This window comes from Zootermopsis nevadensis, unplaced genomic scaffold (assembly GCF_977971745.1).
Source record: "Zootermopsis nevadensis isolate Lab colony 2312 unplaced genomic scaffold, Znev_1.0 Znev_ptg000004l, whole genome shotgun sequence".
Lineage (NCBI taxonomy): Eukaryota > Metazoa > Arthropoda > Insecta > Blattodea > Termopsidae > Zootermopsis > Zootermopsis nevadensis.
The window spans coordinates 3,165,686-3,182,395 of NW_028259136.1; the positions used below are offsets into that span (position 1 = coordinate 3,165,686).

A 16,710-nucleotide genomic window follows, 5' to 3' on the forward strand; every position below is an offset into this window, starting at 1 on the left:
TACGACACTCAAATTGCACCGTCATTTCCATGTGTAAGTTTAAGTGACCTTAATTCATTTAAGAATCACTTTACATAACGCCCTATTTCGACTTTAATTTTCATAGTTTAATTACATGATACGTACATGCTTCTTCATAGGAAAGTATTTCCGGGTATCAGCTGCATTCTTCTCAATAATTTTGGCAGTAAGACAAATACCTGTGTCGAAAATTCGAAGCGCAGGGGTTTGATGTCAGCCCAATAGCACCTCTTCCCTTTCTTATTAGAGCGAAAGGCAGTAGTAATTCAGCACGGACCGAAAACTACGAAAGTATTAGTCAGGAAAGGTTCAAATCGGGTACCCCTGATGACATACTTATTATTTTTGAGCTAATTTACTCCTTATACCGTTTCTTCATGAACTGTGGATTTACAACCTGGTAATCCACCAATTAGTCTCATAGTCAAGTTATGTACCATCGCAGTTACCACCAAAACTCCACTTTAAGTTATTATAGCGGCCGGTATACCAAGTCCTAGGTTATTTCGACCTATCAAATTTTACAGCTAAAAAATATTGTTCTGTCTATATCACTTTGTATGGTCTAATTGTTTTCAAACATGACAGTGTTATTTGGAATAAAATCACACTAATAATTTAGTATTCTCCTTGATACAGCTACTTTATTGTTTTCAAGAAACACAATATAGTTATTTTCGTTTGCCTTTTTAAAATTAACCACACAAATCTTTTAAATAAACTTATTCAGTTATCTACAGCAGTACAGTTTAAATTTAACTTCTGAAATATAACGAATTTGAAGTTACAGATCTGTTAAACTTGAGATGCAGACAGAAGATTAAAATATGATGTGTAACTTTTATTCAGTTTTTATTGAATCACTTTCTGCTATCTTAGTATCTGTGAAGGTAAGGTACTGTACTCTCGTGCTTTCCAGTAAAGGAAACTTTCCCTGAAGACAGAGATACGACAGAGTATAAATATCAGATTTGCATTTAAAATGTGCAATGAATACGTAATCGCACACAACAAAGAATCTATACTTCTGGTCCCTCTGTTGCATGGAACTTCAAAATAAGTTTTTTACTCGAGAAAAGTCATATTTATCTGAGCACCACACAGGTATATTTTCTATTCAAAATCAAGTAACTGTATTCGAAATAACTTCAAAGATTAAATCGGCACAATATTCCAAAGAAAGATATTTTCATTACAAAACTTCAATAAACATTACAGACCACGTAAATTAAAAAGTATCGTACTAGAATATGAAAAATGAAGCGCCTTGTACTTACTCATGATTATTACTGACATTATCAGTATCAATATAATAACATCAGAAATTCCTTAGCCATTTTAATCCAAATATCGTATCTAAAAGTAATCATGTTATAAAATTATAGTCGCAAAAGGTCACTTACAAAATGCCCTCCACTTTATTAACAAATCTCGAGCATGTGTGCAGCAGCAATTTTGTTGTCCTAGAGTAAATCTTACATCTGAACCACCGCCATAGAACAAATTATGTCGCACTATCAGAAGCCATGAATTTTTCCAGCGACATTAGTTTTCGGTCCTAAAGTAAAGTACTCATCGCCCTTCTATTCGAGGTAGTAAGCACCTCTGAAACGTCGGTCAATGAGAGTACACGGCGCAACAGTCCAGAAGACAATCGATCATCTTTTACTCGCTTCCACGAGAGCTTGAAATCTCAACAGAACTGTGTTTAAGAACACGCTGTCTGTATCCAACAAGACCCTGGGAACTGGAAACAGACGTCATTTCAGCCCCACAAAGAAGTGCTTCTGTAAACAAAGCATAAATCAGTTGTGAGTGACGCTAACTTTGTGGCGCCATACACGTGTCCAATAAATCGAATCTTAAATTTAGAATATCTGCTTATTACTTTAAATGTAAAAGAACAACAGTATGCATTCACATCCATTTACGTAATTTGTCTCTAATAAAGACACTAGTTACTATCTGTCTTAATGTCAGGAATCAAAAGACTGCGGCTAAAATGAGGTATGTTCAGCTTTATTTTACAAGCTCCTAGAGAACAAATAGAAACTTAAAAGACGTGAAGACGAGTTAATACTGAGTTCACAGAAACATAGACTAAATAACTCTAAATACATTGTGAGATTTCAGGTTCTAAAGGTGGCGAGTGTGATGTTGCGCCCTGTAGTCTGGTAGACGTTTGCCGACGTTTCTGAGGTGTTTGCTACCTTCATCACCAGGTGATCGCCTTACCAGACCACACGGCTCAGTATTCCAGATGACGGTCATCTGTAACTCTACCGGCGTTAATCTTGTGTCAAAATGTCCGGGACAAGTTATCTGCTAAATAAAATAACAGAACGAGTTCTTCTTGCTTGCACCAGTTTCATGCTAAAGAATTCAATTATCTTGGCAACACGTCTCCTCAGTTCTGTCTGGATTTGTTATATAGTGGCTTAAGAATGCAATTCTGTTCGTAGTACTCTCGGGATCTTTGTGTCCAACTCCGTGGACTGTGACCCACTTGGTCCGATAGTTACATGGAAATGCATCGAATCCAGCGGCATTTACAGTATACCGAATATGACGTTAGAAGTGCCCTTTATAAATGATACGATAAACTACGAACCAATTAACGTGGAAGAAGACGTATAGAAGATAAAGGGTAGCAACCAGACCTATAACATCAAAATGTTTTATGTAGACTTGTAAGAACTGATACTGGTGTATTGAAACATAATTATTTTATGTGCTTTGGTACCATTGGTTAAAATTATATAAGAGCGATATTACACAAAATTATTATAGAATGATCCCTAAATTCTTTGATCTTCATCGATATTATAACGTGGATAAAATCAATGACGATAAATGGGCAGTGCATATAGCACAAATGGGATAGATGAGAAATGCATAAAAGGTTTAGTCTGAAAATCGTTAGGGAAGAGGTCAATTGGAAGATTCAGGCTAACATTAAAATGGAGTTAGTCAGGTTTATTGCGTTTCTGGACTTTGTCCAACGTCCAAGGTTCAAAAACCCAATAAACCCGATTATATCACACAATCATCAGAGCCCAACAGAATCCAATTAGTATGGATCTTGAAGAAATAGGGTGTAAGGATGCATACTTGATTCATTTGGGTCAAGGTAGAAACTAATCTCGAATTTTTGTTGAAACGGTGATGAACCTTCGGGTTCTATAAATGGCGGTAAACTACTTTTGAAGCAGAACGACTATCAGAGTCTCTTGTTCAATGGAGCTAGATCAAAGAGTGTGTGAGAATACCGCTTTACAGGTCTACGCAGACCCACAGATCAGTAAGAAAAAATTACTATTATTAGGTATGCCATTTATAAAAGCTTAACACGTTATACGTGGTAGCTTAAGTTTCCACTTAACATTAAATTTCATTTTATACCTCCCACAGCTTCCTTTCCCTATTTTGAAAGCAGTAACACAGAGCGGAACATCTATAAGGCTGTGGATTTGCTTGTATAATGGACATTTGAAAAGAACGATAACAAACAACTTTATACAACACGTTCGTAAACATAGTTGCATCTTAGCAATGTTATGTTTATCTTTAGATCGTTTTATTTTAGGAAACATCACATTTACGAGATTAAACTGTGCTTTTCTAAGATTCGTATAACAGTTTTGTTTAGGGAAGTAACCTACGTACACAGCTCCATTATAAAATGATTTTGTGTGTTGAGAAATAAACACCTTTAGAAACACTGGTAACGTTGCGAGAGCTTCTCCACAGTAGGGCGGTAACCTGCCGTCAATACGACCGGGCGCCTCTGTCTCCCATAAACTGAAAAAAGGTCTTATCGCTTTCTCTCCGACAAATTTTTTGATTCTTCCGACGATAAGTAACTTCCGCAGTGCATACACAGCAATTAAATAATATGCAATTGAACATTTATATTCTGGGATGTTGCGTCGTGAAGCCTGCTAGAAGCTGACGAACGTGTAGAGGCGTTCACCGACTCCATAATTAGAGCAAAAAGTAATTCGTGCGCGGAGAAGTGGGTTAGATGAAAGAGGAGATTGAAAAAAGCGAAGCTTGGTGAGATTTCACGTTCTCACGGGGACAAGTATGAAGATGGTAGTCTTCTGTAATATTGCGCCTTATGGTCCATCATCAGGGACCTGTCTGTGAAGCACCAAGTGTCTTTAAAACGTCGGTAAACGTCTGCCAGACTAACGGAGCCATGTCACAGAAGACTATCAACTTCAGAGAAGAGTTTCTTCTCTCTTCTGTATATCAGATTTTTATTCGTGTTTCCGGATATTCAATCATTTATTTTATCTGCATTTTTGCTTTTCTTCTTTCTGTTCCTTGTAACCTTTGTCCCTTCCTATCCTGATTCTACATCCTGTACTTCCTGTCCCATGTGTTTAGTGTGTCTAGTCCTCATTCCTCCCTGGGCGTGGTTCAGGTGCCCCCAGGTCCTTACTCTTCGCCCCATGGTGGAGGAAGTATGATTCTCTGAAACGTGTCAGCATCTACCAGAACACACGATTCATTATTTCAAAAGACAGCAGTCTTCACACTCGTCGTCGTGAGAACCTCAATATTTCGTGGCTCGTTCGACACGACTATCAGCAAAATTTACTGAATTTGTGAATTAATTACCTTATAGTATGTATTTATTTATACTTGTCATATATATTAGTTTGCAATATACTTCTGATGCCTCTTATAATGTTACATGATAAAAGTTTTTTTTTCTGTTCTCTTGCCTAAGATTGGCCGAGGATGCTCCTCAAAGAGCCAGCGGCTGGCGTTCCCTTTGTTCTATGTATATTCTAATTTTAATTCCTCTCTTCTCAGCACGCCACTCCAGAGAATCTAAATTTATCCCGCTGTCAGTAGGTTAACAAACGGTCATGATTACTCACACAAATAGCTCGCACTTTGTACCACGACGGCAAGCTCCCCGCCTAACACGCAAGCTGAGCTCCAGCGCACGGCTGGTTCAGTCGCAGCACATAAAATGCGATAGGTCAGTTTTAGTGTGCCAAAGTATTCAGACCTTGTATTTAAAAAATATATATATTTTTTTTACAGTTTTATCCTTGAAATTAGCGTTCCTGATCCAAAAATTTGCTCGCAAACTCTCTTAATTTTTTCTTGTTTATATTGTTCTTCATAATCGGGTTAAAATGGTATATTGCTCGTACTCGGTAACAAAGACTTTGTCTATACAAATTACATCCGACTTCGTCCCATCTTACCAGGCACAAAAGATATATATATAACCTACACGCATCGCTACAATCAAATAATGGATCTCCCTTGTACATGCGATGCGTTCGATGCCTGTTATCATCGGGTGCACTAGGTCTACTTAAACTGTCAAAACACCTGTCAGAGTGTTTTAGTCGACCTTGGGCATATTAGCACTGGTGTCAGCGTGTTTTTAGTAGAAACCCGTCGCAAGTACAGAATGGCAGAAGAAGGCGACGGGATTTTCAAACACAAATTCAAGGCAATTTTTTTTAAAAATGGATAAATGGATCGATAGATAGATAGATAGATAGATAGATAGGCTTACATAAAGTTTACATTAAACTCGGCATAACAAACAAATGTACAAATGTTTCAAATGAAGTTTGCCAGGTTAACGAGATATCAACACAAATCGCGTTTGACGTTAGTGGTAATTAAAAATGTTTTGAAGATGCTTGTCTTCCGGGTTGTTGCGCCGCGTAGTCTAGTAGACGTTTACCGACGTTTCAGAGGTCCTTGCTGCCTTCATCATCAAGGCCCTGATAATGGACGCAGCAAGTACCTCTGAAACGTTGGTAAACTTTAATGACAGCCACAGTTTGGCGGGGTTTGAACCAGGTACTTCCAGAATAGAAGTTAAACTTACTACCACCCAACAGATACGCTCGTCAGCAAATAAACGAACTTATCCGGGAAACAATAAGAGGCATGTTGAGAGACGTGCTTAAAATCATGAAGCTGTCAAATGGACAGCTGCAATCGATGGGCTTTGAAGGAGTAAACGTGGAAGTGTTCTCATAACCTGGACGAACAGTTGTTCATAACTGAAGAGCGTGTCTACATGACATGCTGGAAATATTATTTTTCTGTTCGTTGTAGCTGGATCGGATTGTTAAAAAGTGAAGTACTGTCGTTTCCAGTAATGAAATCACAAACGAATTTACAGTACGTACACTGCTCTAATATATTTAAGAGAAACGTGTTCAGAACATTGTGTTTACTTAAGAGATGTGAAGTAGCCGAGACACGGAGTGTACGAACACATGTTGAGGAACTTCGCAACGTGTACTAAGGTAGTTATATAAAGAATCTTGACGATGACTTATGAGTGAATCAAGTAATCTGTGGAAAATGTTTGGCTGAAAACATTTAATAACAGGCTATTTTGTACAAATAAACGTAGATGCAGGAGGATCTTATTCATAGCGAAATATGTTGTGAATGTGAGAACTGGACTTTACAGATACAAATTATTCCAGGTCCTTATTTCCATTATCAGCGAATAACAAATAACAAATGTGCACATCACAGAACCAAAAAAATTAAGTACTGTATTATGCAAATTAATTACGTTTCGAGGTAGTCTCAACCTAGCCGTTACCACACCACCTGCTCTTATTTAATTATTCGTCCTCCGCTTTACCAGTTCCCCTGTCTCGTATGTGTCTGCTGACAGCGTCGTAGCAAGTTGGAATAACTGCGAGAGCCGTCTAATACCTGCGGCTCGTCGATTCGAGTACCGCGGTGAGACTATTTACTTGAGATTACTAACTAAATCCAGGAAGTAAAGACCTTCTGGAGAAGTTAACTGCCGCTCAGTTAGTCACGAAATTCCCCACATCTTTCCTATCCCGAAGGTTCAGTATCGTGTTCAGAACAATCCGAAACCAGGACCTCTCCTGAACCAGGTGGATCAAGTTCACGTAATTCTTAATCCTTAAGATCCGTAAACATTATCCTCCCATCTACAGCTACGTTTTCTGTGTAATTATTTTCCTTAAAGTCTTTAGACTAAAATGTATTTCATGTTTATTAAATGCTAAGCTAATCTGATTCCATTTCATTTTTCAGTCTAGTAATATATCACGCTGATTATCTATAATTATGAATCTTGTACTGGAGAATTTGTGCTGCGTGATTCTATTAAACAATTCCGTAATTTTTATTACGTTATCAGGCTTCTCACAATGTAATCGCTTCAAGCCTCCTCTTTTTTCCTCAGAAATTTGTTCTCAGACATACTCAAACCTTATTTTTACCTGAGAGTGCAAGACAGGTCTCACTTTAATACTGCCACCATCACACAATTTGAAAATAATTCAGCACTTACATATAACAATATTTTTGTTCAATCCTTAATTATCGAAGTGTTACTTTCAGTAACCAAGGTTTAATATTTGCATGCATAACCGATAGGTCACATAACTGAGTTAATAGGCGAGTGACTGAGCGATAAAGTTGGTGAGTGAACTAACTGAGTAGGTCTTTGCCGAATGACTGCACAATATAAGTGATTAAATGCTCAATGAGTAAGTGGTATGTGAATAATATATAATTTTAATAACGAATGTCTGCTTATTTGCTTCATCAGATTCCAGGCGTAACTTTTCTTCCCTTTATTAAGAACCGATGATTAAACATTTTCTCATCGATAATTTAATACGTAAAACTTTCAGCTGTAGTAAGGAGTAAGATGATGAGAATCGACAATAATAACTAAATTATTCTGAATGTGCTTGTGTTTTGAGCCTGAAATTACGTAATTATCTACTGTATAAATTAACTTAATTTCAACTTTGTATAATATCAACACAAAGTCTGTGGTACTGGTTATATGGTATATCAACCCACTGATACACTTCGCTAACTTGTATATTTCTAATTTCTCCCAAATTATAAACTCCATAATTAAAAAATTGCATACCCGGCGGGATTGTTTTTTATTTGGTGTAAGAAAGGCTAAACTAAAAATTTAATATCCGGCAGATAAAACAATAAAAACTTAAAAGAGTAAAACAAGAAATAAGTTAAGTTGGATTAATGGCATACACGTCAGAATCTTCTTCCACGCCCTTTACGCTGAAGAAGTAAACCTTTCTTTTCACATAAACACAGCATAATGCTTGGTAGATGCGGTTCTGGGAGATGCCAATGAAAAGGAACGCTAACCTCTGCTTCACTTTGCCAACTCCTGCGGTTTTTGGTTCAGTCCACAGAAACGTTCTTAGGAGACTCACTTCCAGTCACATGCATTTATTTAGCTATTGATCCTCTAACTTATACTTGGATTAAACCAAGCTTCAATTCTATTCCAGCATGAAGGGACAACCTTACCTGAATGTTAAAAGAAAGTTTAGAAATATGGAAACTTTTCAGTAAGGCTTCTATTCAATAGTCTTCCAAGCCTGTAGGCAGTGAAAATAATTTTGCCTACAGAAGACTGTACCCATATAGGCCCATAATAACTCACTAGGTGTTCGTGTTACGTGTCTTGATTAGACTACAGCGTTTTAAAATTGGTTATTTTAGATTTTATATCTATGGTATTTGTAATATTAATACTTAATATATATTTATTTACTTATTAATATAAACCAGAGATTGTTAGTAGATCGACAGGACCAAAATAAAATTATTTCTTAGGGTTTCGTGCATATTTGTATATCAAATTTAAGTGAAATTTCCCAGTTCTCATGGTCTTGCGAATTCCGAATGTTATTTCACTTCAAACCAATCGTTCCCTCAGTGCGTGTGGATTTTAGGGACGGCCGTGGCGCGTTGCAACAAATTTCAGATTTGATTTTTTCCTCAGTAGTATTAGCGATTATACTAAACGTAGTGATACATATTAATCACGTGTCCTTTCTGGAACCATTACGTTACAACAGAATTCAAGTAATAAAATTACAAAAACGTGATGTAACTATTTCCAAGTTGTGCCGCTAGTAATGCATGCTTCCTGATTAAGATAATTACAGCGGTCTAATGCTGAATGGAATAAATAGAGAGTACACAGGCATGATTCCTCGTGTCTGTATGGAAAAGATTAATTTCCTTCGTTCTTTTCTAAATTTAGAAATATCATTATTTTATCTCATTCACAAATAGCGTATGTCCGTGTTCATCACCGTACTGACGAAAGCACTGTAATGGTATTTTCGCTGCTCTCAGCAGTGCGCTAGTTTAAAGAAACAAAGAGACAAACGGCGCTGTTGCAATGTGCCCTTACTTCCCTTATGAACTGTAATCACGAAGCCATATACATTAGGGTCGGGCCTGGACCCTCTTTAACGAGAATAGATTACTCCTTCGTTCCATTTGCGGTTTCATTCAGTCCCGTGGTGGCGATTAGAGTCCACGGGGGTAAGAAAGGACTCAACGACCCGAACTGAAGAGTACAGATACAGGTGTACTGCACCATATATTTTAGCAGATTAACAACGATTTATCTTTAAATTAATCCATTAATTGAAGCATCGCCGTTACAATAAATGGCAGGTTATTTACTATAAATTCATTCAGAGAACGAGATATGTTAACATCGAAATCATGATAAGTTGCAATAAAAATGTGATGTTTTCAACTATATTTACCATACTGGTTTTAGTCAAAATCGCTCGGAAATTCTGGATCCTAATAATGATGATGATACGCGGTATTTTATTACTGATGCGAGATTCCGTCCAGTCACACAGAATCCATAAAACCAAGTTAGCTTACATTTTAACATTAAAAGAAAGGGAAGTTTTAGCTTCGGATATTTTTTCCTGTCAAGGCCAAAGTTCAAGCACAACAATGGTAACGAGATTTTAATCAACATGAGTAACTAGGTAATGGTATGATGATAAATCAGGCACTTGTATAATAAATACACGCACCTGCGCGTGGTGGCCATGTCAAACTTTCACACGCAACAAAAATGACTGCCTCTTGTTTTCATTCCTTCTGATTGCATCAATTTAACTTTGTGAAAGCAATGCCTCGTAACTGAGACGTTCTTCTTATACAAACTGATTACTAATGAGCACGTTATCGATACGTGCACAGATCGAATACCACGTTTCAAAAAATCATTAGACAGTACTTAATACAGCATCGGTCTGATTCAAATCAGGTAGAACTGCATTCTATGCTTCGTTTGCATGCAAGGATACCGATGAAGTAACGCCTGTGTGTCTGTCAGGAGGTTCCACATTAAGAAATACTGACCGAATTAAATTAAATCTGGTACTGAATGTCTGCATGAAAAATTGTCGGTGCAATTTTATTTAAGTACTTATCGACACTCTGTAATATACAGTAGGCTGTAACATTTTATTTAAAATTAATTTTTTTTAAAATTTGATGAAAATTGCTCTTATTACAAACAAGTGGCGAATGAAACAAAATACGTGCTCGTTATGTACATATTTCTCTGTAAATATGTTCTGCAATGTTCTGTATTTGTAATGATTTACAAATAAGAACGTATTAGACATATATTGTGTCATTTGCTTTGTTATCAAAATAATTTGTGATTATGTGCAGTTTAGTACATAATTTTTATCACGAAGAAAGAATATCATTTCCGCTCAGGGATTATAAGTTGCACCCAAAAAAAAAAATGCACATCGAGAATATCTATGATCGAAATTTAAGTAGCTTATATGCTACCACCATTTGTACCACTACGCCAAGATCTCAGATTCTAACTGCAGTGATTATGAAAATGGCTGTCTTCTGACTTTTTTTCGACGTGTACTCTGGTTAAAGTTTGCCGAAGTTCCAGAGGTGCTTACTGCTTCCACCATTACCATCATTTATCATACCCCTGATGATGGAGGCAGCATGCACTTCTGTAACATTGGCAAACTTCAACCGACTACATGGTGCATCGAGCCAGAAAACAGTCTTGTTATTCACTACGCTAACTAGATCGTCAATACATGAGGCCCATGACCCAGCAGACTGTAGATTCCACAGAGCATTAAATAAACGCATAGCGAACTCTTCTAGTATATAATGTGGCTGAAATATCCACACGAAGTCTTCTTATATATGTCATGTACTTCGTACCTGCAACTAATTACACAGGCCGTAACTCACACGAACAAAAGACCATCGCGGTGTTTTATCTGCGACTTGAAACTCAAATTAAATAAGAGTGAAACAAACGTCCACTGCTCCCACACGAGTAGACGTATGTGGAAACTAATTACTGTAGCAACATGCTGCATTCCTTTCAGTGAGAATATAATTAGAAATCATAGTTTATATGTTCTTGCTACTTTTACAGCAGTATAGAAAAACATTATTATTTTAACGAAGGTACTAAAATTAGCGTCATAATGTATCACAAAACACAAAATTTTGTTACGCGTTCTTTGTCCTAAATTCATAAAGTGAACACATAAAGATAAAATTCTATTTGTTTGTCTGTTCATCCATATGTTTCACCTCAAGAAGCACCCTACATTTATCGGCTAATTCCTAAACGTTTGTGCCCGATACATTTTTCTGGATAGTTTCATTTCTGATCTCATCGGACCATTAAATTATAATCCGTTGTTAATATTTCATAAAAGACTCATTGCGCAGAAACGGATGTATGATATAATGAACCAAGTCTTGGCACTGGAAGCTGTTATCTTAACATTTTAAGCAGTTTGCTTAGTACATCGAGATCAATGACGAGTCATACAACAGCATGTAGTCCTTTCTAGTTCACTGTACCCCGGTATCTCCTGGTTACTTTTTACGTAATTTAACAACGCTCTTTCAGTTGAGATTTTAAAGCGTTACATGGTATGATAATTATTAATAATGAGTACGTAAATGAGAGGAAGGAGACGACATTCACGTGAATAAACTGAGAAAAACCATAATTGCAAACAAGTTAGCCAGTAGCAAAGCCGAGATTCGAACCAACTAACCTCCGCATATACTCCGAATCACTACCATTAAAACTAACTGCTCTGTTCCTCTTTTCATCTGATTCAGAGCAAAATAAACTCTTCAACTGGTACAGCGTCGTTAAATTATGATCCAACATACCAACCGAGCTCGGGAATGGGTTGATCTGCTCTACTTCTGCAAAGTCATCAGCATTAACTTGGTCCATCTAGCAGGCTCTAGTTAATGGTTACAAAGGGCACAGTTGAGCTAATTTGAGGGGAGGGAAAAATTAAATGGAGATGGTTTCCGCGGCCAGATTTATTGCGTCAGAGGAGAGCGTACAGCGCAGTTTCACCAACACTCCAGAACGTTCCTTGCAATCTAAAGGCGATCTGAATTTTCACCTGCAGTAACGACGCAAGAAATATTCCCATTCCCCAAGCTCTGGCTTCGTCCATAATTAATGGCCTCTTATGTAATACAAAGAAGTCGTTAATTGAATTCCGTCAAAAGAAAGAGTACCAATGAGCGCTTGTGTATTGGGTGCACGTCAAACACATTGAATTATAGATTTTGGTTTCCCAAGATATAAAATACTCCCCTGAAATTGATTGCTTTGACTTCTATACGGAAGGACATCAGATTTAATCAAGAGGTGCCTCAGATGAGGTCTGCCAGTTGATTCTCATTTTATAACACAACCCGTCTCTTTGAGCTATTGAATACAACGAAAAATTCGTAGGTGGTGATGAGGACATTTGTGTGCGTCATGGGTAATTTTCTTCCAATTTACCACGACATCCAATGCCTTCTGTCTTGCGCGGTCTCCTGCATGTCGAAACAAAAGAAGGCCACTACTCTCGGCACAAAAGCGGCAAGATGAAAGGAAATAAATTAAGAAAAATATTTTTTGGTTTTAATGAAAGAATAACATTTTAAAGTTCTGCTACGAAGAATAATATAAAACGTGCAGAATTCTCCACAAAATCTGCAATTGATTCAATAGTAACAACATACAATTTGCTTTCGAGGCAAGTCTTCACTGAATATCATTAAAAAAAATACAAAAATTAGTAACACTTCCATAACTTTGTGTCAAATTGTTGTGAGCGGTGAAGTGAAAAAATGAGAAATGAACAGGTAAGACTACGCACTGTTTCAAACCATTGAGTATACTCGCGGAAATCCTCAGTAAGTCCAATTACTGTCCTGGCCAAGAACTAAAGCATAAACCTACTAAATACACAAAAACACGAGCTCACACCTGCAGTGTCAAACTCTGGCCGTTGTAATATAAGCTTCTTAATCCTGCTTTATGCGTACAGCTGTTCTATATGCAAGCTTTTGCAGGCTTAAGTCAGTTGCCAGTTACATTTTTAATGACCTGCTATATTTTCTTTAATGAAATGAAATAAGCTTATAGAATTACCATGCTGTGTGCTTTCTCTTCAAATGTTGAAGTATTTTACCGATTATTACAAAACTTGGTAAGAACGTTACAGCGTAAGAGGCCATCCCAAACTATCACTTCTTTATTTTATAACGTCGGTAACAAAAATATTCCACACGCTGAACCACGATAGGTGAGAGTTATAATTGTCATTCGATAGCCTATAATGTCCTGAAGGGCTGTATGGAAATAGACGAAAACCAAAAATAGGCCTATTCCAAGTGATATCTGTGTTTTAAAGAAGCATCGTACATTAACTGATCATCAACTGATATTGTTCAATGCTCTTGAATTTACCAAACGTTTCCATTTATAAAGAATTCTGTATTCCTTTTAACTTTTCAACCTTTTTTAAAGCAAATTGGATTGGACCAAAGTCGAGTAGGGACACAGTTCAATGTGCCTTTCAGAATGTTTAATTTCTCTTTCCCGTCTGTTCGTTCGTCCAATCTTCCTCTGAAACTTTCGAAGGATTTTGATAAAATTTCAATCTGTTTTCTTCTCTTAATATAAGATACGAATTTAAACACCCACACAAAACAATAGCTAAAATTACGGCTCTCTGTATTTCGTTGATTACGTTTTTAGACAACAGGACCCACATGTGCTGTGCGTACCTTCATATCGGGGGGGGGGGGGGGGGGGGCGTATTAGTTACTTTGAAACGTTCAATTGCATATTTCCTCGAAAGTACTTGTGAAGTGGATCTTTTATGTTTTAGATGACGAGTTTGGGGAGAAGTCTGTGTGTGTGCTGTTGGACGGAGAGGAGTCGGAGCTCACGTTTATCGATCACCCGTCCTCCGAGATGTCGGTGAGTGTTTCATCGATTTCACTAGGTCAATTTCGACACAGCCACCGCTAGTTCAACCGGAGCTATTTCTTGTGGGCTGCTATTCAGTTCCTCCATTTAGGTATGGTGACTAAATCCGTCTATATCGTACTGTTTACGAATATAGATACATATTTTAACCATATTCATAACTCAAAGGAACCCAGTGGTAACTATATCTACCACCTGCTTTGAAATTCTATCTGAATTCAGCGTTAACAACCTGATCTTTGTTCTCTTTTCTGCAAGAGTTAAGCATAAAACATCCAAAGCCCACAAAGAATCTGAATCAGTTTTATGAAAATACGAAGACAATTTTGCATATCTCGGAACATTATATACGTACCTCCCACAACCAAGAATCATGCAGTCTCCTTTTTATAGTTTAATTAAATACCAACTGACTGCTGACGTAAAATAATGTTATGCCAACATTTTGTCTTAATTTGTTTAACGTTACTTTCTCAGTCGCATAGTTTATGTACCTTGAAATTTATGGAGTATTTTGTGGACCGCTAATGCATAAATTCAGTTGTTTCTGGCTTCGTTCACAGCCACCAAAGTTGATATACAATACAGCTATCCAACAAACACACACTCCGTAGTATTTCAAGCGAAATCCTTTGCAATTTACAGTATCTTTTTGGGAAATTCCGACAACCCCGTTAAATGAAGGAAAAGTAAAACATGCACCAGGTCCATCTGTGCAGACGCCCGAAAGATTTTTGCCAATTGATGATCTATATTCTGATGCCTAATAATGTTCATGGTCCTTGCATATTGTGCAAGGTCACTCAATGTATATTACTTTCAGATAAATTAATCGCTTCCTCCCTTAACAACAAAAGTATGATTCAATTAAATTCAGTTTTTAAAATGCTTTTCAAGAGGATTAACGTACCAAGCACTGAAAGGGAATCCAATAAAAACGACAACACAACACAAAATATATAAAAAGTACATGTTGAACAATAATAATAATGCATTTTCGGTAACATATCGAGAACACTCTGTGTATGGAATCTAATAAAATAGGTGTCTTCAACGTAGTAATTTTTGGAAGGTATTAAGGTTTTAAAGATTTTTTTAAAACAACGGATAGAGATACTTTAAAACAAAGAAAACAAAGACATTCAGAGAAGAATCTATTTGCACGTAGTACAGTTAGCAGTGGTTCTTTGTTATTTGAACTCTGCTATTAATTTCACTTTATCCTGTACTAATCTACGTTTTACGGAGTCAACAGCACTTGTACGTATCAGGAAATCGCAGGTTTCTTTACCAATTCATAACACAATTGATAGTCTTACAGTCTCTGGAGTCGTCCCTCATAGGGCAATTTGTTTGTCACTTTTCGGATCAAACGTTACGGGTGAAGGGACTCCGGACTTAGCCACGTGGAGTCAAACCAAACACCCGGTGGAACAGGCGGCAGAACTTCCCTACACCACACACTAGACCCTGCGCTGGTATGGACTCCTTCCGAACACAGGCAAAATGGGGGAATAAAAAATAAAATCACTCCCTTGGATAATGAAAATAGCAAAACGTACTATAGTCGGAGAAAGAGAATAAAGAGATGATAGGATGAAACATGAAAGAATGGAATTGCGAGAAAATTTGATTACGTGAGCGTTCCATTAGCCCTTTTTACAGGACCGTACATTGCGATCGTGGTACTCTTTATCACTTTATCTGCCTGGGATCGATCTACAGAATTACAGCGGTGATGTCGCATCCCGTGGTTCAAGTCCTGACATAAGACCACTTATTCTGAATTGAGGTGTCCATAGTTTTCCTCAGTCGCTACAGACAAATGTTGGAACAGTGCATCAACACATACTGCCGCATTCTGTTAGTTGCTAGCGCACCTTCAACGTATTAACTTAGAAGCTACATTATTTAACTAATTTCGTGTAGAAATTTTTCCGAATAAACTACCAAGACCGAACTGTTTACTTTGTTTCGACTTCAAAGACGACATCTAACGGAATAACGGTAATCTGAGATTTACAGTTTCAATTCGGGAAGGAGCGACCTATATTTCTATTTGAACTTATCTTGATAACTGCCGATTGTGAAATTTCGCTTGTGCGTGCGCCATTGAACAACGCTGTAACCTGTATCGGAGCCACTATTCATAACATTTTGGAAAGAATCTTTACTAAATTTTAAGTTATTTAATATCTTTATTAAGACAAGATGTTATTTATATATATATTTAAATACTGACCCACAAAATATAAGTTTTCTGAAGAACTTATAACACTTTAATTCAATTGCTTCGAACTATATGGTGTTAATAGAAAATTCTGTAAATAAGTAATTACACAATTTAATTATCATTTCTGCTCATAAACCACACGAGTATAAATTCCAACTGCTTTAAAAATATCACATATATAACCCAGAGGTTGTACACAGTCACCATGTTTGTAATTGATAAATTATGGACGTTGTCATAAACAGAATTTGTAATTATTGTGCTTGTGATTAATCTCAATTCAAAATTCGACGTTCCTAGCTCCAAT

At 37.0% G+C, this 16,710-nt stretch overlaps 1 protein-coding gene across 2 annotated transcripts in view; it reads left to right on the plus strand.

The window, feature by feature from the left end:
• Positions 1–16,710, plus strand: part of LOC110830847 (uncharacterized) — a 180,336-nt gene that overhangs the window by 154,666 nt on the left and 8,960 nt on the right. For both annotated transcript variants that reach the window (XM_022066186.2, XM_022066187.2), the window contains one exon: positions 14,070–14,161. In XM_022066186.2, coding sequence (XP_021921878.1) covers positions 14,070–14,161 — 92 coding nt within the window. The remainder of the gene's footprint in view (positions 1–14,069; positions 14,162–16,710) is intronic.